The sequence below is a fragment of the Brienomyrus brachyistius genome, chromosome 22 (assembly GCF_023856365.1).
Source record: "Brienomyrus brachyistius isolate T26 chromosome 22, BBRACH_0.4, whole genome shotgun sequence".
Classification (NCBI taxonomy): domain Eukaryota; kingdom Metazoa; phylum Chordata; class Actinopteri; order Osteoglossiformes; family Mormyridae; genus Brienomyrus; species Brienomyrus brachyistius.
This window is the reverse complement of record NC_064554.1, coordinates 6,401,046-6,428,915: the sequence shown is the minus strand read 5'-3', so window position 1 is coordinate 6,428,915 and position 27,870 is coordinate 6,401,046. Positions and strand designations below refer to the sequence as shown.

General features: G+C 44.5%; 3 protein-coding genes across 6 annotated transcripts; 2 read left to right on the top strand and 1 right to left on the bottom strand.

Annotated features, from left to right (window-relative positions):
- Positions 1 to 2,605: 2,605 nt before the first annotated feature.
- On the bottom strand, positions 2,606 to 11,432 carry LOC125718118 (dual specificity mitogen-activated protein kinase kinase 3-like). The gene is made up of 11 exons (XM_048991681.1): positions 11,265 to 11,432; positions 11,114 to 11,162; positions 10,220 to 10,333; positions 8,270 to 8,389; positions 7,565 to 7,681; positions 7,429 to 7,480; positions 7,193 to 7,320; positions 7,032 to 7,109; positions 5,756 to 5,895; positions 5,492 to 5,537; positions 2,606 to 5,421 (listed from the first exon to the last, which is right to left on the bottom strand). The coding sequence occupies exons 1-11, from the start codon at positions 11,348 to 11,350 to the stop codon at positions 5,335 to 5,337; spliced, it is 1,017 nt and encodes a 338-aa protein (XP_048847638.1). The 5' UTR covers positions 11,351 to 11,432; the 3' UTR covers positions 2,606 to 5,334.
- Positions 11,433 to 17,365: 5,933 nt separating this feature from the next.
- LOC125718119 (uncharacterized) lies at positions 17,366 to 20,945 on the top strand. 4 transcript variants are annotated; one of them, XR_007384775.1, is made up of 7 exons: positions 17,366 to 18,024; positions 18,111 to 18,178; positions 18,258 to 18,425; positions 18,526 to 18,629; positions 18,704 to 18,769; positions 18,880 to 19,660; positions 20,003 to 20,945. XR_007384775.1 is itself a non-coding variant. In XM_048991684.1 (7 exons), the coding sequence occupies exons 1-7, from the start codon at positions 17,831 to 17,833 to the stop codon at positions 19,606 to 19,608; spliced, it is 747 nt and encodes a 248-aa protein (XP_048847641.1). In that variant the 5' UTR covers positions 17,366 to 17,830; the 3' UTR covers positions 19,609 to 20,945. The 4 variants fall into 4 exon arrangements, 3 of the variants coding, with proteins under 3 accessions (XP_048847641.1, XP_048847640.1, XP_048847639.1); XM_048991684.1 differs by having other exon boundaries at positions 18,372 to 18,425; positions 18,880 to 19,029; positions 19,498 to 20,945; XM_048991683.1 differs by having other exon boundaries at positions 18,880 to 19,029.
- A 795-nt stretch (positions 20,946 to 21,740) lies between these two features.
- baxa (BCL2 associated X, apoptosis regulator a) lies at positions 21,741 to 27,809 on the top strand. The gene is made up of 6 exons (XM_048991688.1): positions 21,741 to 22,029; positions 24,723 to 24,771; positions 24,870 to 25,028; positions 26,457 to 26,592; positions 26,889 to 26,993; positions 27,151 to 27,809. The coding sequence occupies exons 1-6, from the start codon at positions 21,999 to 22,001 to the stop codon at positions 27,247 to 27,249; spliced, it is 579 nt and encodes a 192-aa protein (XP_048847645.1). The 5' UTR covers positions 21,741 to 21,998; the 3' UTR covers positions 27,250 to 27,809.
- Positions 27,810 to 27,870: the final 61 nt, after the last annotated feature.

The window sequence follows — 27,870 nt, the reverse complement described above, 5'->3', positions numbered from 1 at the left end:
TCACAGAAGAATCACTATCAGTTAGTGAGTATCAAAGCTGATGAAAATAAATGCTTTCATTATTCACCAACCTGTATATTTAAGTGTCGACTTGGACTCGAGTCGCACTGGACTTGCAACTCCTTATTTTTTTATTTGGACTTGATTCCGACTCGTTGATATCGACTCGTGAACAGCAAGAGTTTTCAAGGCTCTGTTGAAATTTCTACACATGCGAAGTATTGAGTGTACAACACTCCCTAAACCGTAAAGGCGTTAAACACATTCCGATGTGCGGCTCTGCACCGAGCATAGGAACTGGAGGTGGAGAAACGTGACGCCAGGTGGTACAGTATCAACAAAGTCAAGGGAGGTGATGCTATGATTATACAATTCCTTGCTAAGATCCCACCTAGAATATTGTGTGCAGGTTTGGTCACCATACCTTAAGAAGGACATTGCTGCCTTGGAAAGGGTTCAGTGTAGGGTTACAGGAATGATTCCTGGTCTTAGAGGAATGTATTATGAGGAGAGGTTAGCTGAGCTGAATCTGTTTAGCTTCGAGCAAAGGAGACTTAGGGGGGACATGATCCAGGTATATAAGATTCTAACAAGTTTCGATGCTGTTCAGCCAAATGGCTACTTCAGTATTAGTTCAAATACTAGAACTCGTAGCCATAGGTGGAAATTAGCAGGAAAACATTTTAAACTGAATTTGAGGAAGCACTTCTTTGCACCGGGTGTAGTTAGAGTACAAGTTCTCCCCAAACGAGCTTTATGGGCCGAATGGCCTCCTCTCGTTTGTTAATTTCTTATGTTCTTATTCATATTTAACAGTTGTGTTCCCATAACCATCCTTCATATATTATTGGACTCTTCCCAGAAGCACTTGTACCAAAACTTCATCTCACAGGTGTATGATCTGCTTCACGTATACATTGCTTTGTACAAAACCGTAAGATACATCAATTAATTTAGCAATTTTGTTTTAAATTTACAACTGAGTTTATTCAGAACTGTGGCCGCACATCTGTCAACCGCAGATAGTGTGTGTGGAATTTAATATCCAAAACAAAAGTGAGAACCGGTGTTTCCAAACTGTCAGGTTAAAGTGGGTGGACGGATGATCCGCAATAAAGGTTCTGAAGTTGTATAACTTGTTGGCCACAAGGTGGCAGCATTCTGTGATTAAAATTATTTATCCATATGCCAAACGTTATTTTCAACCCAGTTTCATTATTATTAATGGGAGCCTACATTTGCAATACATTATATATACAAATATAAGAAAGATCACAATTTATCCATATTTACAGCTACATATTCATTATGGATTCATTGTGTCCTGCTATGGACAGTGGAGCAGAGGTTTTTCGTTTGTTTTTTTTAAATATAAAATCACTAATCACTGTTCAGCCAATTGGCTACTTCAGTAGTGCAGTAGCACTAATGGTGGACTTGCCGTTCACCTCCCACCAGGTCTTTCTGGAGCCGGAATTGCAGTCTTTGCACACCAGAATGTTTTTAAACAGTCTGTGAACTGAACAGAAACACAGGTTTGTAATAGAGCTACAAACGATGTTATACAAATATGAAATACAATACAATATACAGAACTGTTTCACACGCTTTCCCTCTTTTTGTTTTTAATTCCCCCCCCCCCCCCCCCATCACATATACCTTCCAAGGGGTGTTTCAACCAAATCCACCCCCACCACCCACATACTACAAGAAACTACAAGAAAAGTCAAGATTAAATTAAATTAGTATAAAACAACATGGACACATGAAAGTGGATGCCTGGAACCTGTTCGGCCCCAGAGCGGAATGGGTATTGACATATACATACACATATACAATAATAGGCCGCCACATTTTGTAAAAATTAGCCAACGAGCCTCTTAGAAAATATTTCACTTTTACTTATGATAAAAAGGACATTAAGTGGGTGGAATTGGGCTCTTCCACTGTAAGATGATGCGTCTACGGGCTACAAGGGAGGCAAAAGCAACAATATCTGCATCTTTTTAGTATAACTAGCAGGCATATGAGGCATCCCAGACAGCTATCAACAAGCAGGAATCTAATGTGATATTATGGGCTTCGTCTAACAGTCTGAACAAACAGGACCAGAACTCAGATTCATTTTGACAAGAGTGAAACATACGAGTGCGATTTGCCAGTGACAGACCACATCGAACACAGTAGTCACTCATATGTGGAAACAGTCTACTAAGCTTAGCTTTTGTGAAATGAATCCTGTTTAGGACCTTAAACTGAATTAAACTGAGGTGAGCACATGGAGACGTGGAGTGGACCTTAAGTAACGCCTCTTCCCACCCCCGTCTGCCATCTCAAGCTCAAGCTCCATTTCCCAATTACTCATAATCCCAGCCAGAGAGAGCAGCTCTGAGGACATAATACGTTCCCTTAGATATTCCACTTTCCAAGTGGCAAGCAAGTCTGGGCTGCGAGAATTGGTGTACTCTCTATCTATACGGAGAATTGCGTCGATCAGTTCTTGCTGTTTTTCCTGCCCAGATGTGCACTGCAAGAGATAATCTCTCCCCGTATTACAACGTTTAGAGTCTCTCATAGCAGAGCCGGCGAAACAGACTCCGTGCTGTTAGTCTCAATAAAGAACTTTATTTTCTTTGAGATAAAATCACAGAACCCATCATTAGCTAGTAAGCCTGTATTGATTTCCAATGCCTCTATATCTTAGGTAAAAGTAAGATGTGCGGGGCGTGACCGGAAATAACAATGGCATCGGCACTCTGAAGATTTCACTGCTCCATCTACAAAAAAATAATCAGTGCAAGAACAAGCTTTGTGTGCCTTAGAAAACTATGCAAATTCTTTTGTGACTGGGTGAAGAACGGCAAGGATCTATGCAGCCTACCTGACTCATAAGGGAGGAGAATGTTCTCCACATTTGATTTTAAAGAAAGACTGAAGCACTAATATGGCAGGTAGCACCTGAAGTTTAGCGTTTTAGGTCCCAGAGACCTTTTCGGAACCTGAAAGGTGCCAGTCAAACATCTAGCTGTATACTGTGCAAAACTGTAAGTGGATTCAACAAAAGCAAATAATCCAGAAAACCATCAAAACCAATATATTTGACATTCATCCAACATCATTATATAGCTTTGTTCATATATGCATCCAAAAAGCCAGTTGAAAAAGCACATGCATTAGGCACTTGTGTGTTCATGGGAATTCATGAAATGGACACACACGAGACGGCCTACCTCACATAAAAACAAACATTTCAGAAACTGGGGAACACCAACTGAGATTAAGTGTTTATCAGGGAATGAAGCTTTCTGAAATAATTTCTCATGTGAAATATTACTAGCAGTTAATAGTTTTGATGACGTGTGGATATAGACCGGAGGTAGGCAGCCCTGATCCTGGAGTGCCGGTATCCAGCAGGTTTCCATCCTACCTGGTCTCTGATGAACCATCAACTGATCTCAGGCAGACAGTAACTCATGAGGTCGGATAGAAATGCTGCTGGATACTTGCACCCCAAACCGTGAAACTGTGAAAGCAGGTTTAACCAGTTTAAAAACACATGAAGAAGGTACTGATGCATACTCATGCACGTGCCTTATGCGGCATGCCTGTACTGCTCCTGACACCATACCACAGACACACGCACACAGAACACACGGTACAGCTCTGACCACACCCACACGACACATGCACACTCCCATACAGCATATCTACACAGCTGACCACACCCACAGTCCAATGAAACATCCCAATACAACACACCCATGCTGAGATGTATGTTTCACTGGTTGTAATAGGTTCCAAATATTAAGGCCACTACAAATAGATAAACACAGACAGCCTGCTTGTCTTAGGTGCTGATCAGGGGTGCCAGCAGGCATTTTTGAATGGGATGGTCAGTGATTTTCATGGGGTGATACAAACACCAATACATAATAATGACATTATTATTAGGCAATGCTTTACATTAACTGCACCTTCATAATGCTTATATATTGAATTCATAAAACGTTCAGTACACCTTCATAATGTATTTATTAAGTATTCATAAACCATTCATAAACATTATGTATGTATCCCTTAACAGCTGTAATATACATTAATAACAAACATTATATAATAACAACAAACATTATAATTGTATAATCATGTACTGTTTGTTATTAATGTATGTTAAACATATTAAGGGATGTTAGGATGTTAAAGTGTACTTGCATGCTGCTTATGAATGTTCTATGAATGTATTATGAAGGTGCACTGAATGTTCTATGAATGCATAGCGAATGCATTATGAAAGTACAGCTAATGTAAAGTGCCACCTTTTATTATTACAGTGGTGCCTGCAGTTCATGACCGCTGTGGTCTACGAACAATTTGGTTCACAACCAAAAATTTCGTGAAAAAAATGCATTGGTTCTCGTACAAAATTTGGTTGAAGAACAGATTCCTCGACCAGATTCCTTTTTTTATACTAGTGTAGCATCGGCGGGGCACATGTCCCAGCATATCCCAGCATGCTCCACATGCAACTGTAAATAGAAGGACCACAACAGACATCCAACGAGCACCGAACCCAAATACACAGATGGGAAACAAGTTTTGAAGATGCCTAACTGCAGGATGTGCACACGGTGGAAGATCTACATACGCTAAATACACACGAGGATCGGACCGGGTTCACACAAGACATGGGCAAACATACAGGGTAATACAACCACTAATATTAACATTAACAACAACAACAATACAAGGGTTAAAGGCTGTTAATAAAGAGCGTGAGTCCCCATGTCTCTCTGCTCCTCGGTCTGCTCGCCACCACACTATATTGTGTTTTTACTAGAAAAAACAGAAAATTAATTAACAAAAATTATTATTTGATAGGCTTGTGAACAAATTAATCGAATTCCGATCCTTTCTTATGGGAAAAATTGCTTTGGTTCGCGAACAAATTGCGTACAAATTGGTTCACGACCACCTTCCGGAAACGGATTGTTTTACATACCAGTTAATTCGGGAGCGCTGTGGTGCAAACAAGTTAACGACACAAACTGAGGGGAGGCCCTGCACAGATAAAGGGCCGGTGGGCCACTGCAGCTTTCCAAGGATTCGCTTCCGAAGTAAAATCTCTACGGCTGAATTTGGGGGTGGCCAGAGGTTCCCCTCGCTGCCGATTATGCCTCATGCAGAGATCGGATTCTATTAATAACCTTTACTAAGTTCACAGAATAATAAATAACAAACGATACCGGTACGTGAGCTCTGGTTGGAAGTGAGAGACAAAATAATAAAAGAAGGTAAGAGAGGACGAGTCCTGCCCCGCGGCCAGAGACGAGAAGCTCAGTCCAAACCGTCGTCGATAATTTCTTTCACAAAAGAGGTTACGTCTGTTTCCTTGGACGCGTGAATCTTGAAGAAGGCATAATCCTGCGAAGGAACAAGAGTTGATGTCCAAGCCCTCGCAGTTGCAGATGCTGGCAGATTTTTAAAAACTTACCATCAGTTTGATGTAGTTTGGCCTTTCTTCTGGATTCTTTCTCAAGCTGTGGCAATATTTTTAATGAAACATTTAGTCAGAACACGTTCAAAAAGTACTACTGCCTCCGTTACAATATGCCCCTAATATTTTTCTTCCATGCTTCAGAACTGCAGATCTAGATATTTCACTACTAGTTCCCTTTAGGTGTCTGGAAGCCGCAATCATATTTACTGCGGCTGCAGCCCCCACAGAACCACAGAAGCACGTCCGGGTCTCTCTTACCAGTGAGCTGTGAACTCCAGCAGCTCTGGAGAGAATCCGTCAGCAGGCAGAGTGGGTGATGGGTCCTCCACCACCTGCTTCAGCTGCTGGAAAGGCGTGCTCCATGACTTGTAGGGAAATCGGAGTATGGCCAGTTCAATCTAGGGAGCCAATGGGGCCCAGGGACAATCAATCAGCTTCTCCATTTTGACGGACCTTGCCATCAAACATACATATACAGACACTCCTCTGCTTACGAATGAGATACGTTCCGAATGGCCGTTCGTAACTTAAAATGTTTGTAAGTCGTTATCCAACATCCTTTTAAGGGCATACGCAAATACAAAGAACTAGGATGCTGGGAGTATGCACGCTACGCTGCTGCGCGGCGGGAGTAGTGGCCAGAAGTTGTACTGGGTGGAACTGGCACGCAGAAAAAAAAATTTATGTTGCGGACAGGAAACGGGAGCCTAATGAACACAATTTGGACTTACAGTCCACTTTGTTCGTATGTCAGAAAGGTCATAAGTAGAGGAGCGTCTGTAAAACCTTTCGTGAATAAATATTGCTCAAATATCAAGTAATTGTCTTCCTAATAAACAGAACGCTGCATTTTGTTGTTATTTCCAGTAGAATTCTAATTGTTTTTTTCTATCCCTTTATTTATAGGCTTATAATGAATTAATTATAAAATAAATATTTTTTTCCCAGAAGGGTAGCACATGGATTGTTAAGGAAGTAAACATGCGCTTTGTTTTCCATCTAGTGTGAATTACATTGATGTTCAAGGCATTAGTAGGGGTGTCTTTTCGTGGAAAATGTTTAAAATATATGCCTCATTGTGCAGAGGATGACTCTGGAATGCTTTTGTGCACAATGTTGCGGATCGAGTAAGTTCAATTCAAACGATATGTGAGTCATGTTTGTACATTCACACGTATCCAAAGTTACAAGCCTGAGATTAATGGGACCGAAAATCAACACATTGTGCGTTTGTAAGGTTTTCAGGGCTTGCAAACATATTGAGCCTTTTGTGCTCAATTGCTAAGGCAATTTGATGAGTGGTCTTGATAGGTCTTGAAATAAAACCTCAAGTTCTCTTCATTCGAGACTGAGACAAGACCGACTCAAAAAAAAGGTGATTCGAAGACCAGGCCAAGACAGAAAAAAAGTGATTTTGAGACAGTCCCCGAAACCGGTCTTGAGTACCGCAAAACTACTATGGGACAGCCAGTTTGTACTGGGAGATGCTAGACTAAACATCCTCGAATGCATCAGAATGCCTTGGATCCATTACCAGTGTGATCCCCAAGCTCCACACATCCGACCTGATGTTGTAGCCACTCTGGTTTACATCTGGGTTGATTCTCTCCGGCTGTGGATAGAGAGCCAGTTGCACGATCACCCACAGATTTCCCCAGGGTCACTCAAGCAACACTGGGGTAGATTCACACTTACCGCCATGTAAGGTTTACACCCTGCATCCATGGTCTTAGCCACTGAGTTCACCAGGTACCCACTGATGCCAAAGTCACACATCTTCACATGGCCCTCACGATTGATGAGGATGTTGGATGGCTTCACATCTCAGGTGGGGAGAACAAATCAGAATGAGCACATCTGCGCACACAGATACACACACACACACACACACACACACACACAAACAGTGCAACACGCTAAAGAAGCCTTACCTCTGTGAATAACTGACAGTTTGATGTGCAAATGTTCTAATGCTTTGACGATCTAGGGAAAAAAGATAAAACAATAGTCAAGAGAGGACTTTTTCTGCTGCCTTAGTAACGACCTCTGAACTAGTTGAACACTCACAGAAACTGCTATTTTCCCCAAGATGTCCTCAGGTATCTTCCGTTTTTTCTCCAAGACTTTTTTGTAGAACTTGTCCAGTGACATGTCCATGAGCTCCATGCAAATCCAGACATCTCCCTGAACAGGAAGCCACAGGTGGCCGTTAACACAAGGCCCCCCTGGGCAGGATACCCCTGCACACAGCTGGGAGGGGGGCATTCACTTGCTGCTCTATATCACTTCATTACTCTGTCACTTCATGTGCATCACTGAATTATCACTAAGCGATTGTGGCCAGTTCAGGGGAGTTTATCTCGATTTCCCCAAGTAAAGACAAAGAGCGAAAAATCCAAACAGAAAGCTCAGAAACAGAAACAGGTTTGGATGCTGTTCAACCAAATAGTTACTTCAGCATTAGTTTAAATACACAAACTCGTGGCCATAGGTGAAAATTAGCGGGAGAACATTTCAAGCTGGATTTAAGGAAGTACTTCTTTACACAGCGTGTAGTCAGAGTATGGAATAGCCTTCCTGATAATGTAGTGCAAGCTGAATCCTTGGGTTCCTTTAAATCAGAGCTAGATAAGATTTTAACGACTCTGAGCTATTAGTTTAGTTCTCCCCAAGCGAGCTTGATGGGCCGAATGGCCTCCTCTCGTTTGTATAGTTCTTATGTTCTTATGTTCTTAAAGGACGGCAGCTTCAGGTGAGGGCCGGCCTGCCCACCTCTCTGAAAAGTGCCCCATAGAAGGTGACAATGTATGGACAGTCCATGGTCCTCATGGAGATGTCCAGGTCCATCAGCAACCTCTTCTCCTCCTGGCTGTTGACTGTAGCTCTGATCCTCTGCAGGCAACATCACAGCTGATTACTAGTAAGACCTCGGCGAGGGACCGGGTTTGGAAACACTGCAGTAAGCCACTGTGCTGACCCCAGTGGCACTATATAAAGATATTATTTGTAATATATTTTTCGTAATATAGAGTAACCATATATTCTAACAGCATGTGGCAGGATAAAGATTTGCTCCTCTACTTTATCATCTCTATATCGAGTTACAGCTGACCCGTTTAAAACCTCTCACCTTTTGCTATATTAAAATTATTTTTTCCCCACGCAGTACAGTGATTTATGATTTTGTCTCGAGTAACAGCCTGGGCCAATCTGTGAGTTCACTTGCGTTGCCATGGCAAATAATCACCAAGGTGAATCTGATAATTAAAGACAGACAATCCTGCTTCAGTTATAAGTTTAGCTATTTAGCTAAATGCATGGGAAAGGATGGTTGGAGGAGAGATGGAATGGGTCTGATGCAGGCCTGTTCTGAAGTCAGACATGGGGAGGTGCTATGGTTAATTTTATTGTAGGGCAGATAATCAATTTTATCGATAAATACAATATTCTTTTCTCCTTATCGATTATTTTCTAATTATACTGATATAACTGAAAAATGCGTGCAAAGAATTTTGACTGTGGGGCAGCATGGTGATGCAGTGGTTAGTACTGTTGTCTCCCACCTCTGGGTCTGGGGTTTAAATCTCCGCCATGGCATGTGTGGAGTTTTCCTGTCCTCCCCGTGTCATCCTGGGCTTTCCTTCAGGTACCCCGGTTTCCCCCTCAGCATGCTGAGGCTAACTGGAGATACCAGATTGCCCATAGGTGTGCTTGTGTGTGTTACTGGTGTGTGAGTGTGCCCTGTGATGGGTTGGTGCCCTATCCTGGGTTGTTCCCTGCCTCGTGCCCCCAGTCTCTGGGATAGACTCCGGACCCCGCCCGAAACCATGAAGAGGATAAGCGGTTACAGAAGATGGTTGGAGTTTTCATTGCTAGTTACAACTAATTCTATTTCAAACTACATTATCGGATTAAAAAACACACACACACACACACACACACACACACACACACACACACACACAGGAAATCCCTTCTTCCCCCCGCAGTTCTGCGATAAGCTTTGCAAACATGCCTGTGTTTCTTGCTAAAATGCTTAAACTGGCTATTGTTTAAGTTCCTCTCCCAACTGGCGATGGCACTTTGCCTACACGTTTAAGCAATGAGATAGTACTAAAACATACAACCAATCACGATGGTTATTGATATTATTAAATGCCAAAATTCCTGCATTGGGCATAATTTACTTTCATTGTACAATAATGACCACTGCCAGGGCGCTGTTTATTTTGGTAATATTTCCAGCTTCCTGTTTCAAATTGGAAAGATAAAAGGTGAAAAGAATGTTTTACTTGTGTCTTGAATGGCTTTTGCATTTGTGTAATGAGTTGTAAACTACAGGCTGTACACCACTGTTTTGACAGCTTTTTAACAAATATTACTTATGTGTTGCTTGTAAACAGAAATGCAAAACAGGCTATTAAAACATCTTCTCATTCACGATCACATATTTAGAAATTATCTGTAACCCAGATATTTTTTTGCGACAATAATTGATAATGCAAAATCAGATATCAGCCCAACCCTAATTAATTTGCCTGTAATGCCTCCCCCCAACTAATCCCTACTCCTCCCGGACCCCCCAGCCTCTACCTAGATATTCAATTCACTCTTCCCCAGAAGAATCCTGTCTTCTTTAACTCCATCGTCCTGCATAACTGTCCTAACCTGTCACATACTTAGTTCATCGCTGACTGCGATCTGACTGGCAATTTCACTCACCTTCACAGCCATAATTGTGCCGCTCTGGGTGTGTCTCACCTTCTCTACCACTCCGTATGCCCCACGGCCCAACTCCAACAGGAAGAGCAGGTCATCTGCCTGGATATCACAGTTCTGCGTGTGACAGATGGCACCTATCAGAGAAGGAGCTCCTCCGGATTCACTGTAGAGACTCTGCGTTTAGAGACTCTGTCCCCTCACGTGAAACGGCTACTACTGAGCATGACAATAATTTCAGGACAACCTTTTCTGATATGGAGCCTTTGGCGCAAAAGGGCCGGAATGGTGAGCACACCTGAAAAGGTACGTTTCACCTTAGGGGTGCCAACAGCTGACCAACGGGATCGAGATTTAGGGTGAACTTCTGAGTGGGCATCTCACCAACACATGGTGACAGCATGGTTAGTGGGCTGAGACCAATTTATCTGTTACAGTGAGGTTCTGGAAGCCTCTCTTCTGTTCTTGTATCGCTGCACAGCAAAAACAACGGTAGCATCATGACAGATTACTATTGTGACGTACATATTTATTTTTAAATAAAAAATGTCAAGAACAGGGGAATTTCGTGGACATGCCACTCAGAGATTCAAGAGTTAAGGTGCAGCACTGACCTCATAATAATTATTGATACTTTACTGATCCCCACAGAGAAATCCTCATTACACCTCACCCACCTTGCTGTCTGTGGGCTACAAAGGGCAGCCGCCTGTTATGGGTTAGGGCCTTACTCACAGACACACAGGCATGCTGAGGCTAGGCCTGAACCAACAACCTTCTGATCACAGACACAGAGGCTTAGCCCACTGAGCTACATGCTGCCATCATGTCCTCCGTCTGCACCGGCGGTCAGTACTGGCCCACATGGACACTCCACCTGCTGTATCTCATGCTTACTTTGTCACCTATAGTGATGGAAGTCTGTGAGTCCAGGTTCCTGGGGGGCCTGCAAACAGGAAGAGGACCGTCGTGAGGATACTGGAGGCTCGAGATGAAGGTGGATACTGTGCATTTTGCTGTCAGCGGGGTTGACGGTTAAGAGACTCACGTGAGATTGGCCTCATTTCTCGGAAAATCTTCGCTTATGAAGATGGGACACACCCGTTTCTTCTTGGCTGCGCAAACAGAGAACATTAGAGGAGATGAGTCATCTAGTCAGGACACATGCTGTCTCATACAAGCAAAGGAGTGACTCACACATGAAGAAGGAGGGACTGGGAAAGCCCTACTTCTCCAAGAACTGTTTCATTTCATTGAACCACCAAGGCTGCGCCACTCCCAGGGCCTGTCTGGACACCTCTCACCCAAAGTGGGTGGGAGCAAACTGCTCCATGCCAGCTCCCAGTTTGGAGCAGCGAGCTTTATTTAATTCAGTTTCTGAAGTGACTGTCAGACTGGGCTCTGAGGGACCTGTGCGACCCTGTGCGCTTCCTGTCAGACTGGGCTCTGAGGGACCTGAGTGACTCTGTGCACTTCCTGACAGACTGGGCTCTGAGGGACCTGTGTGACCCTGTGCGCTTCCTGTCAGACTGGGCTCTGAGGGACCTGTGCGACCCTGTGCGCTTCCTGTCAGACTGGGCTCTGAGGGACCTGTGCGACCCTGTGCGCTTCCTGTCAGACTGGGCTCTGAGGGACCTGTGCGACCCTGTGCGCTTCCTGTCAGACTGGGCTCTGAGGGACCTGTGTGACCCTGTGCGCTTCCTGTCAGACTGGGCTCTGAGGGACCTGTGCGACCCTGTGCGCTTCCTGTCAGACTGGGCTCTGAGGAAACTGTGTGACCCTGTGCGCTTCCTGTCAGACAGGGCTCTGAGGGACCTGTGTGACCCTGTGCGCTTCCTGTCAGACTGGGCTCTGAGGGACCTGTGTGACCCTGTGCGCTTCCTGTCAGACTGGGCTCTGAGGGACCTGAGTGACCCTGTGCACTTCCTGTCAGACTGGGCTCTGAGGGACCTGAGTGACCCTGTGCGCTTCCTGCCAGACTGGGCTCTGAGGGACCTGTGCGACCCTGTGCGCTTCCTGTTAGACTGGGTTCTGAGGGACCTTTATGACCCTGTGCACTTCCTGTCAGACTGGGCTCTGAGGAAACTGTGTGACCCTGTGCGCTTCCTGTCAGACTGGGCTCTGAGGGACCTGTGTGACCCTGTGCGCTTCCTGTCAGACTGGGCTCTGAGGGACCTGTGTGACCCTGTGCGCTTCCTGTCAGACTGGGCTCTGAGGGACCTGTGTGACCCTGTGCGCTTCCTGTCAGACTGGGCTCTGAGGGACCTGAGTGACCCTGTGCGCTTCCTGTCAGACTGGGCTCTGAGGGACCTGAGTGACCCTGTGCGCTTCCTGCCAGACTGGGCTCTGAGGGACCTGTGTGACCCTGTGCGCTTCCTGTTAGACTGGGTTCTGAGGGACCTTTATGACCCTGTGCACTTCCTGTCAGACTGGGCTCTGAGGAAACTGTGTGACCCTGTGCGCTTCCTGTCAGACTGGGCTCTGAGGGACCTGTGTGACCCTGTGCGCTTCCTGTCAGACTGGGCTCTGAGGGACCTGTGTGACCCTGTGCGCTTCCTGTCAGACTGGGCTCTGAAGGACCTTTATGACCCTGTGCACTTCCTGTCAGACTGGGGTCTGAAGGACCTTTATGACCCTGTGCACTTCCTGTTAGACTGGGTTCTGAGGGACCTTTATGACCCTGTGCACTTCCTGTCAGACTGGGCTCTGAGGAAACTGTGTGACCCTGTGCGCTTCCTGTCAGACTGGGCTCTGAGGGACCTGTGTGACCCTGTGCGCTTCCTGTCAGACTGGGCTCTGAGGGACCTGTGTGACCCTGTGCGCTTCCTGTCAGACTGGGCTCTGAAGGACCTTTATGACCCTGTGCACTTCCTGTCAGACTGGGGTCTGAAGGACCTTTATGACCCTGTGCACTTCCTGTCAGACTGGGCTCTGAGGGACCTGTGTGATCCTGTGCACTTCCTGTCAGACTGGGCTCTGAAGGACCTTTATGACCCTGTGCACTTCCTGTCAGACTGGGCTCTGAAGGACCTTTATGACCCTGTGCACTTCCTGTCAGACTGGGCTCTGAAGGACCTTTATGACCCTGTGCACTTCCTGTCAGACTGGGCTCTGAAGGACCTTTATGACCCTGTGCACTTCCTGTCAGATTGGGCTCTGAGGAAACCGTGGGACTGTGCCCTTCCTGTCGCACTTCATCGTTTGACAACACACATCATGTCATGACCTGACAGGGAATGGTGAGCATGAGAGAGTGACAGTGTGTGGTAGGGAGCTGACAGTGGGTCTGCTGGACTTTGCTGTCACTGCTACATGTCTCAGCTTCTGCTGGGCCAAACTACATCTGATGGACCCTGATCGCCTGCATCAAGCAAAGACGAGCAGCAGCTGGATGAGCCCAGACCAAACTGCATCAATGTTGGGTGACAAGAAAATGTGACACACACAGCATCTAAACAGGTCTCAGACATATAGAACAAAACTCATACGCTATTCATCTCAGAGAAACTGGATTACACTGAGAAACCTCAGCCATTCCTGTTCTGGAATCTTATGATTCAGCAAACCAGCTGTTTTAAGTTCCTTTGTGAGACCAGATTGTTCCCGGAGATTACAAATCCTCCACACATGTATTTCCACACCTTTACACACCTTTCTTTCTGCGAGACTTACGTTGTGCCAAAGAAAACAGTGAAATGTACTGACAAATGTAATGATAAATCTCCCAACATCCAAAAAAAATCTTAATAAAAACACGGAAAGGTTTCCACCTTGCGATTAAACGTGTACAAGAAGAATATGGCTACAAGTTCCTTTTTATTAAATAAGATTTTGTGTGATGACGTTTTCACTCACCTAGGCCTTTGGGTGATGGCGCTGCCCCCCCGGGGTCCGTCTCGCGACCCCCCCTTGACATGCTCACCGCGAGCGCGGATGAAGCTCGTGTGTCGCCCTTTCCAATGTCAGGATTTCTGTCCGCTTTTCCTCCAAATAAACACCCAGCCACAAACTAATTGTTTTCAGGGAATTCAGCGAAACTAAATTGAAAACCACTGAAGACCGTTCAGCGTTTCCAAAAACTTGACACTCCCGAAGTCCTCGTTTAGTTAGTCTTGCACGATCAAGAAACATAAACTATTTTATATTAATTGTGTATATTAGTTAGCAAAGCACATTGGTATTTCAATTTATTTTATCACGAGTTACAAGACTGCCACCAAACAGAAAGTATAGCTTACATCAGAAAGTTTCGGAGCCAGCGCGTCGCGTAGGACTGCAGGCTTGAGAATAGCGTCATCCGTTCATTCCACTGCGCTCCAGAACATCCCCGAGCCAAGGGCGTTCATTGGCCGAAAGCTGGGGCCGCCACCCCAAAGACTGCGGTGAGTTCCACAGAGCTGCCATGAAATAGGCAACCTATACATCGGATCCCAGTAGAAGAGCGCTACTGTATATTAGTAGGAAACTAAATTGTTTTAACACTGCAACTACTTTTTAAGAAAAACGTAGACCTTGACACATTTCGAGGCCATAAATTTTCATTTTATTTGAACCCTGTAGTTCAGTCTTTGCAAAGAGGGCAGGTATACAGCATTCTCTGTGACAGTCACAACTAACTCCCCGCATAATGATGATGTTGATGTTACTTTATTTAGAAGTGTGGCAACAGGACCTGCAATGCAGGCAAATGCCTGGGGCCCCGAGCTGTAAGGGGGCCCCTGAGGACAGTTGATGACAGTATATTACAATGACAAATCTGCTTTGTGCATTGTTTTGTTTTTTTTTTTTTTTGTTTTTTTTACAAAAATCTGCTCAAATATTGTTCATCAAACCCTTTAAATCAGACCAACAGTATTGCCTCTGTCCATAACCACATCCTGAACAGTGAATACAAATTGTGACTATCAAATCGGGTTCAACAATTTAATACAGGGTTCAATAATTTAATAGGGTTAGACTGAAGCACTCTTTTGAGCATCAATGCTGAAGTATGGAATTTAATCACAGATCAAATCAGTGGCGGCTGGTGAAAAAAAATCTTGGTGAGGCTGACGTACCAATAGATTTCCTTTCCTAGAACAGTATAAGCATTCAAATGAACAGTCAGAAAATGACAACAATTTCACAGTCATAATTTAATTTCCTTAGTTGGCTGGGTGATATTTATTTCGGGCTTGTCGGGTCCCAGCTTCTTAACTTGGATTTTTTCCACCATTGTCCTTCTCGCAAAAGGTTAATTCAATAACAATCTCACTGAACTTGCTGGAAGCTGCCCCTCAACTGTCGTCATCGTCATCATCTCTCTCTGACTGACTGACCTGAGAGCAAATCCAAAACTTTCCCGCATTTTCTATAGCTGGGATGAAATTTCCAGCGCCCCAAAACCATTTAATTCGGTGATGCTGATAGGCAAAATCTTTATTATATTCGCCTAGCAACCATACACGATTGGTTATTTCTCTGCACTTCTGGGGCGCTTTGATGAGCTCCCAAGAAGACAAATGATTGGTGGAAATCTGTCAGTGGAAATTCACCGTTGAATGAGAGTCAGTTGGTGGAAATGTTGTTTAAATAATTCAGATTGCATGTAGGCACACACTATTAAGTAAAACTGACATTCATAAATATATATATATATATTGGGAGCAGCGCAGGGACGGATTACGGACCGGGCCAGGGGGGCCGCTGCCCAGGGGCCCTTGGGGTGCAGGGGGCCCGTGGGGCACCTAGCCCAAAACAATTTGCAACGCTTATCAACAATGTATTTTCGTTTGTCTATTTTAGGGGCCTACATTCTTTGATCCTCTGCCTACAAAGGCCCCTGACCCCATAGGGAGGGCGTTTGGTTGCCAAGGGCCCTTGAATTGTGGTGGTTGTGGTGGTGGTGCTGGTGGTGGGGGGGGGGCCCTCGCGAATGTTTTGCCCAGGGGCCCACACAACCCATAATCCGTTCCTGGAGCAGCGTGTGGCTCTGTGGGCTAAGCCTGTGTTCCTGTAATCAGAAGGTCACAAGTTCAAACCCAGCCTCCTTCACAGTGGCAGCCCTTTGCAGACAACTTCCTCTATGAACAAAAAAGAAGAAGTTGGGGGAGGCATAAAGACAATTTCCCTATGGGGATCATATATATATTCTGTAAAGAAAAAAATCACCTTTGGTGAAATAGCTTCATTTCAGAAATAGAGAAATCAGACTTTTCATTGAAATAGATCTATTCAAAGAAAAACAAATCATTTATCAAGAAATAATTATTTTCAACAAACCTTTGTCAGTAAAACAGCACTGAATATTCTCCTATAATATTATACAAGAATACAGAGCAGGGCATCTGAGACCATTCCTCTTTACAGAATCTCTCCAGATCATCCAGGGTCCTAGGCCCTCTCCTGTACATTCTCATCTTCAGTGAGGTTCAGGTTGGGGGACAGAGATGGCCACGGCAGAAGCTTGATTCTGTGGTCAGCTAACCATTTTTGTGTTGATTTGGACATGTGCTTAGGATCATTGTCCTGCTGGAAGATCCAATTATGACCCAGTTTTAGTTTCCTGGCAGAGGCAGCAAAATTTTGATTTAAAATGTCCTGGTATTTCACGGAGTCCATAATGCAATGTAAAATTTCCAGGGCCTTAGGAGGGAAAACAGCCCCACAGCATCACAGATCCTCCACCATATTTTACCGTTGAGATCTTTTGGTTACAGTTGGTTTTTTTCATTATAGCCATCCTTCTTTTTACGGCAAACCCACCTTGAATGTCATTTGCCAAAAAACTCCATTATTGTTTCATCAGACCATAGAAAATGGTTCCAGTCAAAGGCATAGTAGCATTTTGCAAACTCCAGGCACTTACATTTGTACTAAACTGACGGAACAGGCTATTTTCTGGCATACATTCCAAATAATCTGTTAGCATGAAGGTAACATCTGGTGGTGGTTTTAGAGATGTGGTAACCCCAAGATTTTGTAATTCACTAACAGTCATCCTTGGAGATTTTTTTACCACTCTGTTAGTAGCCGGTCAATTATAGGCAGGTATAGGAACTGCGGTTAGGACCGGAGGCGTAGCCGAGGTGAGATGGCTGCGCATGCTCCGATGGTAGGGTAGCGATAAAAGGAGCAGGCACAGGAAAGGCAGCCAGGGTCCTGATAGATTTCGCGGAATGTCGGCGGGCATATTGAATTCGCAGTGTAGCATCCCTTCAGTTTGTTTATTTGGTTTGGTGTGTATTTTCTTCTTTTTTGTGGGATTGGAGCTTGTAATAATAATTGCTGTGTTTAAGTAGTTTGTTTTGGATGTAATTGTATTTTTTTGTATTTTGTTTCTTTAACAGAATGGGGCACTGATTTGCGGGGTAAACTGTTCTTTAAAGGTGTTCAAGGTGGATTTACTGGTCGAAAATTTTAAGGATCTAGATTTAAACCTTCCTGGGGGGGCATTTTCTGTATATCGCTTAAATCATCCGAGATCAGATGCCTCATCCTGGATGAGTTAATGCCGGTGAAATTCATCCGGGATAAGTCGGTTTTTCAAACCCAGCTGTGTAGTAGATTAGTCTAGCTGGATCCATTCATCCGAGATGACTGCTTGAAAAGCAATTTATATTGAGTCTGGAAAACATGATCAGCGAGTCTTTGATAGCCTGCAACAAAATGACGAAAGAAAGGGCGCATTTTTTCACACAAGCAGAGCAGGACCTTTTATTAGAAGGATACGAAGAATTTCAAGAATTAATATGCAAAAGGGGCAACACGGCAAAAGCAGCCCAAACCAGAAAAGACGGCTGGCAAAAAGTGGCCGACAAATTAAACGCGTAAGTAGTGTGGATTGTACTTACTGAATGCTGCGTTTCATTTCCTATGTGTCATATTAATCTATTTTAATATGTCGTAATTCCAGATCAAACGTAAGCACAATGAGAACATGGGAACAGGTTAAAGTGAAGTACAAGAATATACTTCAAACTGGTAAATATCGGTATATAACTATTTAAAGAATTGTTCACATAAACAATCATATATAAAATGTATAACATTAATTTTAAAGCTAATAAAAAGAAGGCAGACAAGAAAAAAACAGGTGGGGGTCCAGACCTAACCCCCACAGAACAGTTGGCTCTCCAGCAAAATGCCCATCGCCCTCTTTCTGAGCGCATTCCAGAAGGATGCTCCTCCTCAGAACCAGTAGCAAGATGCAGTGGTCACTTAATTTCAGGTAAAGGATGGTCATTGCATATATTTTTCCTCAATGTGTCCCATAGGTATGTTCCATATAGCCATATCTTTTTTTTTCCCCTCCCCTCTTGTTGGATCAGCTGCAGGGAAGGTCTCATCCCTCGAACCTGTGCCTGACCAACGAGATGTTGACCAAGGTCAAATATTTGAAGACAACGTGTCTAATTATTCCTCAGGAGGAGAGGTAACTTTTTCAAATGTTTGAACAGACTCCTCTCTGATCAGTCCCACGTGCTAATCGTGATATAACTGTTGCAGGAAGCCGTAGCCAGCACACGTGTCCCTTCTGGAACGAAGACCACATCAAAAAAAGGAGATGTTGAGGTTGGTTGAGCCATTTGTTGTACTTTTATAAAAAGTGATTCAAAGTGATATATTGTGTATATACAATATAGAGGGGGGGGAAAGGCATTTAATTGTGTTCTTATTTGCAGAAAAATGTGAGGGTTCTATACAAGAGATATCTTCAACAGAAAATCGCATACAGAAAACTAAAAATGAGAAAAATACAGCAGGATATGGAACTTGATGAACTGAGGGCAACCAAAATGAAGTTGCAGATACAAGTACTAGAAAAACAATTGGTAACATGATTCTCATCTCTTTCCTATATGTGTATGTGTATGCGTGAGTGTGTCCTTATTTTCTCCTCCTTACAGGCTGAAGGGCGGTAATGTACAATAAATTTTTGTGTGAAACCACTGTTGTCTTTTTCAAATGTTGGGCCACAATTCAGTCTCTGGCAGCTCTGCCACTGGATTGGTGTAGATGCACTGGCTCAAGGTCCTCAGGCTGCACCAAAACCTCTCTTTCTGATGGTGGCTATGTTGTGTAAGACAGAGCAAAGCAACAACTATGCCACATGCTTTGTCGGGTGCAACCCTCAGCCAGTTTAGACACTGGAATCTCTCCTTTAGGTGGCCAAAGGTAATTTCAATTCATGCCCTTGTCCTAGACAGAACTGCATTATATTGGGTTTGTGGGCCAGGGTTCGGGTTGGGGAATGAGGTCCTTTAAAAACTGTCTGTAGACGTACCTCTGTCTCCAAACAGGATCCCATCACGATGACCTGTGGAATATATAACAACTGTGAATACAATGCACACATCACCATGATTTATAATTGGAGTATGTCCTTGTTCAAATGTCTGATACACTTGTGACTTCTTAATCATGAACAAACCGTGGCCATTTAGCCTCCACATTTGATACGAGGTAGGATGCATCTCCGATCATCTGAGAATTTGTAGCATGTAGGTCAAACAATTTTGCTGTATGTCAACATTCCTATTGGCTATTTTCAACTCTTAAAGTTACATTACCTGTACGTTAATACTGTGGAAGCCTTTTCTGTTTATGTAATCCGGCTCATTTGGACCTGATGGGGCCTTTATTCGGATCTGTGTACAATCCAGTGCCCCAATCACATTTGGAAATCCTGGGTAATGAGAATGTTAGTCAGATTGTGAGATTCTTTATGGAACTGTGGATGTTTCTGCCTGTGTATTACCTGCCTGCAATGGCATAAGATGCATCTTTAATTGTTTGCACACGCAGGTGTCCAGGAAACACTGAAAACCCGAAGGCAATATTTTAGCGCCAGACTTTACGAATTGCCCGGCGAACTGCACTTTTAGATTTCTACATCGCCTATAGTATACAAAAAAAGTGCCTCTTGTTGTCTTGTCCAGAGTCAATTTGGGCTGTAGCTCCAGCAGAGGTCCTCATAGGAGGCACAAGCCGTCACTCCTCTCCACACATCCATGTTGCCCCTCAGGTGTGCTGTTGAAAGTTGCACAGAGACACGGTCCACATGAGCAAATAATCCATAGAATCAGAACGCAAAGACAAGTAAGACAACATTTAAAAAACATTTAAACAAGCACAAACGGGGCCTACTGATCATGTCATCCACTCAGGCTTTAGCTGGAACTAAAAATGAGGTGCCACAATCCATCTACAACCAATGAGGTGCCACAATCCACCGACAACCAATGAGGTTCCACAATCCACCTACAACCAATGAGGTTCCACAATCCACCTACAACCAATGAGCTACTGATTTTTTTCTGGACAATTTTTGCACTAAAAATCTGGCGCATTTTTCACTTTGTTTACATTGCATTGCATGTTATGTTACCATGTCTGTGTATTCACTGATAATTATAAATGTATTTGCATTGTGTTACTGTATATGTACCTTAATTTTATATTTGCACTTTGATCTGTACTTCTAATCTGTGTCTTGTGTTAAATTGTGTTTAGCAGAAGGACACATAGAATAAAAATTCCAGTGTATAGTGGAACTGACCATTTACTGTGCATATGACAAGTTAACTCTTCAATTTAAACCAACTGGTGGCCATCCGAATGTTGTGATGTTTTTGGTGGAACTTCAGTTTTGCAAACAGACTGTGAATAGGGTTAGGTGGGTCGTGTTTCTGTAGCGGCCATTGGAAATAGGCTGTACTGAAGGAACAATAAAGCCAATGATGCACTGTGAACGACTCTCTGTCATGATCTCTCCTAAACTGTGGTATTACCTCCCATTAGGACACTCTCAAGAGTGCTGCAGAAAAACCTCAAAAATCATTTATACAAATTTGGACATTTAAGTACATAAATCTTTCAAAATCTTTTATATTTTCAACACAAGAGGGCGCTGCTCGACCATAATGAACCAGATGACATGAGCAGAACACATGAGAATCTATTATGAACCAGCCTACAGATTTGCAGAATTTTAGGCTTGACATGACTGTCGAGCGTATGTTTGTGTCCCTCGGAGTAATATTACAGATGAGCATATTTTTAACACTCAGAAGTGAGTAAAATCACAGGCGGGTGTGTTTGTATCCCTTAGATAGGTGCTATAAAAAAATTAATTGAATTCTGTCACGGAGTGACGTCACATGCAGATGTGCGTATTTTCCCTTGCAGACAGTTAAGGTTACGTCTGTGATGTTGCTTGTTTCAATTAAAAGAATACTGTGGGGTTTACTTTGGCAGCTATTTCAGTCTAGCTCTGGTGGTTTAAATGTGCATATACATTAGTTTTCTTTGCTAAAATAACACCAAAAATTATGTTTTAAAATAAGTTGTTTCGTTGGTGATACTTCAGTATTAAGTGTAGACCAGGGAGAATTGAATACGAGATTGCATAAACAACCAAGGGTGCTGCAAAACGAGTAACAGTCACAGTAACAAGCACAAAACTGATCCGCATAACCTCTCGGATAACCAAGGGATACAAAACAGGAATTGGCGTATGGAAAGAAGTCGGAAGTGACGAATAAAAAGCGTAAGCAGAAACCAGGAAGCACGGCAGAATAAAGACATTGCTTCAGTAGAGTACCATACTATATATTTATATATATTTTGTGAAGAATAAGCTTTTTTTTAATCTAGCTTTGTCTGTGGTGATATTTAGAAACCAGCATTTGATTTTTACTAGTATTAGACGTTGGCTACGAGCGCACGGGGGGACGACTCTAGTGGCCCCTCCCTTCTGCCGCATCTGTCATCGGGGTAGAGTCGGGCAGATTGTGTGGAGATGGCAGCACCGGTGGTCGGAGGCGACAGGGGTGAGCGCCGCTCGGGTCTTACATTACAGTACACAGCGTCTCAGACACGCTTCTTCAGCCGCCAGGTTAGGCATAGCGGTCGGTGGCGGAAAGGCTGTGTAGCTGGCCTGCTTAATCTGCCGAGACATGCCCGGGCAGACCGCTAAGAGAAACTGCAGTGTCACCGATCGCCTCGGCAAGAATACGGTGTTCGTATTCAAAGGCGAGTGGCTCGTTCACCATCTCTTAAGGGCGATATAGATGTTTCATTTACAGAATTCGAAAGCAGTTAAGTAACTAGAGTTCATTTTATTCACTACTGGAAAGATACAGTAATTGTGCCCAGCTGGACTGAGCGGCGAATATGCTGTTTGGTGTCGGAAACCGCATATGAAAAAATACACTGAAATCGTTTTCGTCTAATTTGGGAGTATTCAAAAGATTTGAGGGATATTTTGGATTAAGTGTTTTATGAAAAAGATATTATAAGGATGGGAAATGAGACATTGGCTTAGCTAACAGGGAACGTTCCGAGAACTATAGCCAACGTTATCTGAAAGTTGGTTGAGAACGTTCTTACTGACACATTAATGGAACATTATCTCCATGTTTTACATTTTAACAAAGGTTCTGTAAGTGTCAGCACGATAACATTATTACTTAAATATTCTTTTATTGCAATTAATATTGAAAAACATTGTTTTATAGCAAGATATACATTTATAAAAGTGCAATATGTGTGTACTTCGAATACACCATCCAGCTTTGAGCTCATGAGGTGTAAAGCAACAGTGTTTCCCGCTGCCCCACCGTGCCCTTTATTTGTTTAAAAATTATTGTTCTTAGTTGTGGTGGGATAGCAGTCTGAGAATATCAGGTCACTTCACTGAATGTTTGAATACCTTAATCGTAACATTTGGTAAATGTTCATAGAATGAAACATTGTTTGTGGAGGGATTGCTGAATTTTTTAAGATAATTCATCTTATTTGTATGGGAGGTACCATATGTAGAGAAGTTTAACTCTCAACTTAGGCCTTTCACTATAAAGCGGTGAAATTCTGTAAATGTGAACTGCTATCTGTTTTGTAAGTAGCTGTATTTTTGACTGTCACCACGAAAAGTAATGTCATTTTCAAAAGTGCATGTGAGTAAAACAAGGAAGGAAGTTTTGATGGAAAATTTGCTGCTTCACTCAGAAATTGAAACCAAAAGCCCTTCAGTTACTTACATTTACTTCCTCTGGATTTGCTTGTTGAACTTGTGGCATGATCGTCTGTCATCAAAAGCACTGGGCATTGGGCCGCATGCTTTCCTGCCTCCGCCTCCTCTGCTGCTGTCACTATTTTCAAATTCCAGGGCCGCCCCAGTTTGACACTTGGGCCCCTGAGCAAGGCCCTTAACCAGTTGCTCTAGGGACTGTCTGACTCTGCCTTCTCAGTCATGTGTTTCTTTGGGTAAAAGTGTCTTTTAAATATATGAAATGTAAGTTGACTTATGGGGTGGCATGGTGGTGCAGCGCTTAGCACTGTTGCCTCACACCTTTGGGACCCGGGTTCGAGTCTCCGCCTGGGTCACATGTGTGTGGAGTTTGCATGTTCTCCCCATGTCATTGTGGGGTTTCCTCCCGGTTCTCCGGTTTCCCCCCACAGTCAAAAAACATGCTGAGGCTAATTGGCGTTGCTAAATTGCTCGTAGGTGTGCATGTGAGAGTGAATGGTGTGTGAGTGTGCCCTGCGTTGGGCTGGCCCCGCATCCTGGGTTGTTCCCTGCCTCCTGCCCATTGCTTCCGGGATAGGCTCCGGACCCCCCGTGACTCAGTAGGGTAAGCGGTTTGGAAAATGAATGGATGGAAGTTGACTCGTCCAGTATGTCACATTGTTAAAAGTCCTCTTGGAAGGAGCAAAGTGAATCCATAGCCTGAGCATCTCTGTCTTAATTTGCATTCGGTGCCTTCTGATTCACTAGCTGCATCACTATGGCGTCATGGGGTGTTAATGCTGCTACGTCCTTTGGCTACTTGTCACCATGTCTGCTGCATTTGTGCTGGTTTGGGTGGCGCTGACTAGGTGATGGTCTCCGTTTGCTGTGTGTGTGTGTGTGTGTGTGTGTGTGTGTGAGAGAGAGAGAGAGAGAGAGAGAGAGAGAGAGAGAGAGAGAGAGAGAGATCTAAGCAGAACAAAGAATCAAAAGAGTTAATCTTTACGCAGGAGGTTTCTGGGTCTGCAATACTGAAACAGAAGGCTGATGTGATGTAAGTCTCACCGAGTCAGACTGAACACAGGTGGGCTTCAGATAGATGCGTCAGCCTCCTGTGTGTTGCTTAAACTGACCCGGTTCAAAACATTTGAAATACAGGCTCTATTTAGGAAGTGGATACTCAGCTGAGTAAGACAGTAAAAATATTTTGGTACCACTTTACAATAAGACTACCCTTAAAAAGGGTTTATGAATGGTTCAGGTTACTAATTAGGTTGTAACACTTTGTGAATCATTAATAGACAATTATAAACAAGTTATAATACAGTTTCCTTTTTATTAATGAGTTACTACTGATCATAAGTGGCAAAGGGTTCCTTATTGTAAAGTGGTGCCAATATTCTAACGTAGAAATGATCATTTCTTATGATTTAAGCAGAATAAAGAATCAGTAGGGGCGGATTCTTCTATAAGTGTTGGATGCCCTTAATCCTGACCCTGCTTCTCTGTCTGCAGTGAACAGCAACGAGCAGATATTGGCCATCGGAGCCGACTTGCTGAAGGAGTGAGTACAGAGACGAGGCCTCCCCCACTGCCGTCACTCATTAGCTGTTGGTGTGCAGATCTGTCGGCTTCACTGTCTGTGGCGTCTCACCACTGCAGCTTCATCTATGAGCGTGTGAGGCGCCATGCTGAGGGGGAAGTCTCAGTGACCCGCAACCAACTGGAAAGCTCCGAACTGTGTGACCCCGCCCACAGGCAGCTGGCACAGTGTCTGCAGAAGATCGGCGACGAGCTGGATAGCAATGTGCAGCTGAATGAGTGAGCAGCTTCTTAATCAACCGAGGGGGTCATGTCCCTTAGCGGCGCTTTAATCACTGTACCTGGGGAGTCATATCCCTTAGTTGGTGGCTCCTTAACCACTGTACCTGGGGAGTCATATCCCTTAGCTAGTGGCTCCTTAATCACTGTACCTGAGGAGTCATATCCCTTAGTTGGTGGCTCCTTAACCACTGTACCTGGGGAGTCATATCCCTTAGTTGGTGGCTCCTTAACCACTGTACCTGGGGAGTCATATCCCTTAGCTAGTGGCTCCTTAATCACTGTACCTGAGGAGTCATATCCCTTAGTTGGTGGCTCCTTAATCACTGTACCTGGGGAGTCATATCCCTTAGCTAGTGGCTCCTTAATGACTGTACCTGGGGAGTCATATCCCTTAGTTGGTGGCTCCTTAACCACTGTACCTGGGGAGTCATATCCCTTAGCTAGTGGCTCCTTAATCACTGTACCTGAGGAGTCATATCCCTTAGTTGGTGGCTCCTTAACCACTGTACCTGGGGAGTCATATCCCTTAGCTAGTGGCTCCTTAATCACTGTACCTGAGGAGTCATATCCCTTAGTTGGTGGCTCCTTAATCACTGTACCTGGGGAGTCATATCCCTTAGCTAGTGGCTCCTTAATGACTGTACCTGGGGAGTCATATCCCTTAGTTGGTGGCTCCTTAACCACTGTACCTGGGGAGTCATATCCCTTAGCTAGTGGTTCCTTAATCACTGTACCTGGGGAGTCATATCCCTTAGTTGGTGGCTCCTTAATCACTGTACCTGGGGAGTCATATCCCTTAGCTAGTGGTTCCTTAATCACTGTACCTGGGGAGTCATATCCCTTAGCTAGTGGTTCCTTAATCACTGTACCTGGGGAGTCATATCCCTTAGCTAGTGGTTCCTTAATCACTGTACCTGGGGAGTCATATCCCTTAGCTAGTGGCCCCTTGATCACTGTACCTGGGGAGTCATAGCCCTTAGCTAGTGGCTCCTTAATCCCTGTACCTGGGGAGTCATATCCCTTAGCTAGTGGCTCCTTAATCACTGTACCTGGGGAGTCATATCCCTTAGCTAGTGGCCCCTTAATCACTGTACCTGGGGAGTCATATCCCTTAGCTAGTGGCCCCTTAATCACTGTACCTGGGGAGTCATATCCCTTAGCTAGTGGCTCCTTAATCACTGTACCTGGGGAGTCATATCCCTTAGCTAGTGGTTCCTTAATCACTGTACCTGGGGAGTCATATCCCTTAGCTAGTGGCCCCTTAATCACTGTACCTGGGGGGTCATATCCCTAAGCTGAGGTTGTGTGGTCTTCTGGCTACCTTACTCTGTGAAATGTGGGGTACCAGGAGGCTGCAGGATGGCAATGTCCAGAGTGGCCACCAGGGGGGAGTGTTCTTCACTCTGGCTGCTCTGTCTCACCCAGGATGATAAATAATACTGCACTGAGGCCTACTAAGGAGGTTTTCTGGAGCGTGGCCTGTGAGATCTTCTCTGACAAGAAGTTCAACTGGGGCAGGGTGGTGGCACTCTTCTATTTTGCCTGTCGCCTGGTCATCAAGGTGAGTATGCGGTGCTGTGACGCCCCGTTTGGGCTGTGCTGGTGACGTGACTGTCGGATGTAGTTCCACTCATGGCTGATCTTTCCATTAGTTATGCAACATTGTTCTGGTAGATGGTGAGAAACCAGATTAACAGGACAGTCAAGTGAATGAGTGCGACAGCCTCCCACAGACAGGAACCACTCTGATGTTGACATGGTTTCCCAGTGGAATATTTCTGTCAGTGCGGCGATCACCGGGCACCACCAGGTGGCGACAGTGAGCTGAGTTGTTGCTTGCACTTTTTCCCCCTCCAGGCCCTAGTGACCAACATCCCTAATATAATCCGCACCATCATCACTTGGACTGTAGACTACCTGCGGGATCATGTTGTCAGCTGGATCAGGGAGCAGGGAGGCTGGGTGAGTCGCTAGGGGTCCATGGGAGTAACTGGGGGGGGCAACGAGGAGCTGGGGGGGGGGGGTGCTGGGTGAGTAACTGAGGAGGCCCAGGTGAGTTGCTGGGGCGGGGTTAGGGTTAGGGACATATTCCCGGTGCTGAAATCCATTTTCTGTGCAGGAAGGCATCAAGTCGCACTTTGGCACACCCATGTGGCAGATGGTGGGCGTGTTCCTGGCTGGAGTTCTCACCACTGTCCTGGTCACCCGCAAGATGTGAGAAGCGAGGGAACACATCTACGTGGGAGAGTGGAGTGGAGCAGCTGCAGAGCTCCTGCAGTGCCCAGACCTTCCACCGGGGGCAGCATGGGAAACATGCTAAACCGGTCTCACTGTGGGGAGCTGGAGAGCTGACAGCAGCCAGACCGTCAGCAGGGGTGGCTGAAATCCTTCCCCCACATTTCGGGCTGTGTACATGCCCCCCCACTGTGCTCCCTGCACTGACAGTACACACCCGATGTGATACTGACCTCTTTCAGCATAGTGTTAATGTACTGTACAGTGAAGCAGCTCCTCTGAAACCTGCACGTCTCCTACTCTGTTCCCTCTACACTTTTGACAGCATTTCTATGGTGTTTCATAAAAAAAAGAAAAAAAAAAGAAAAAAAAAAACATTCTGCTTTTTTAGTTGATGGTGCCTTCCAGTCTTTTCCAAACAGGACTTTGATATCAGTCTCAAGTTTTCTACACCTCTGTATGATTTTGCTGTATGAATTTCCCCCATGGCTGGTTTTTTGTACCATTTTAAGATTTTTATGAATTAAAAGTATCCACAACCTGCGTGTGTTTCTCCTGATAGCACGCTCATCTTCAATGCAATCAGGTGACAGTTCTGCGCGTC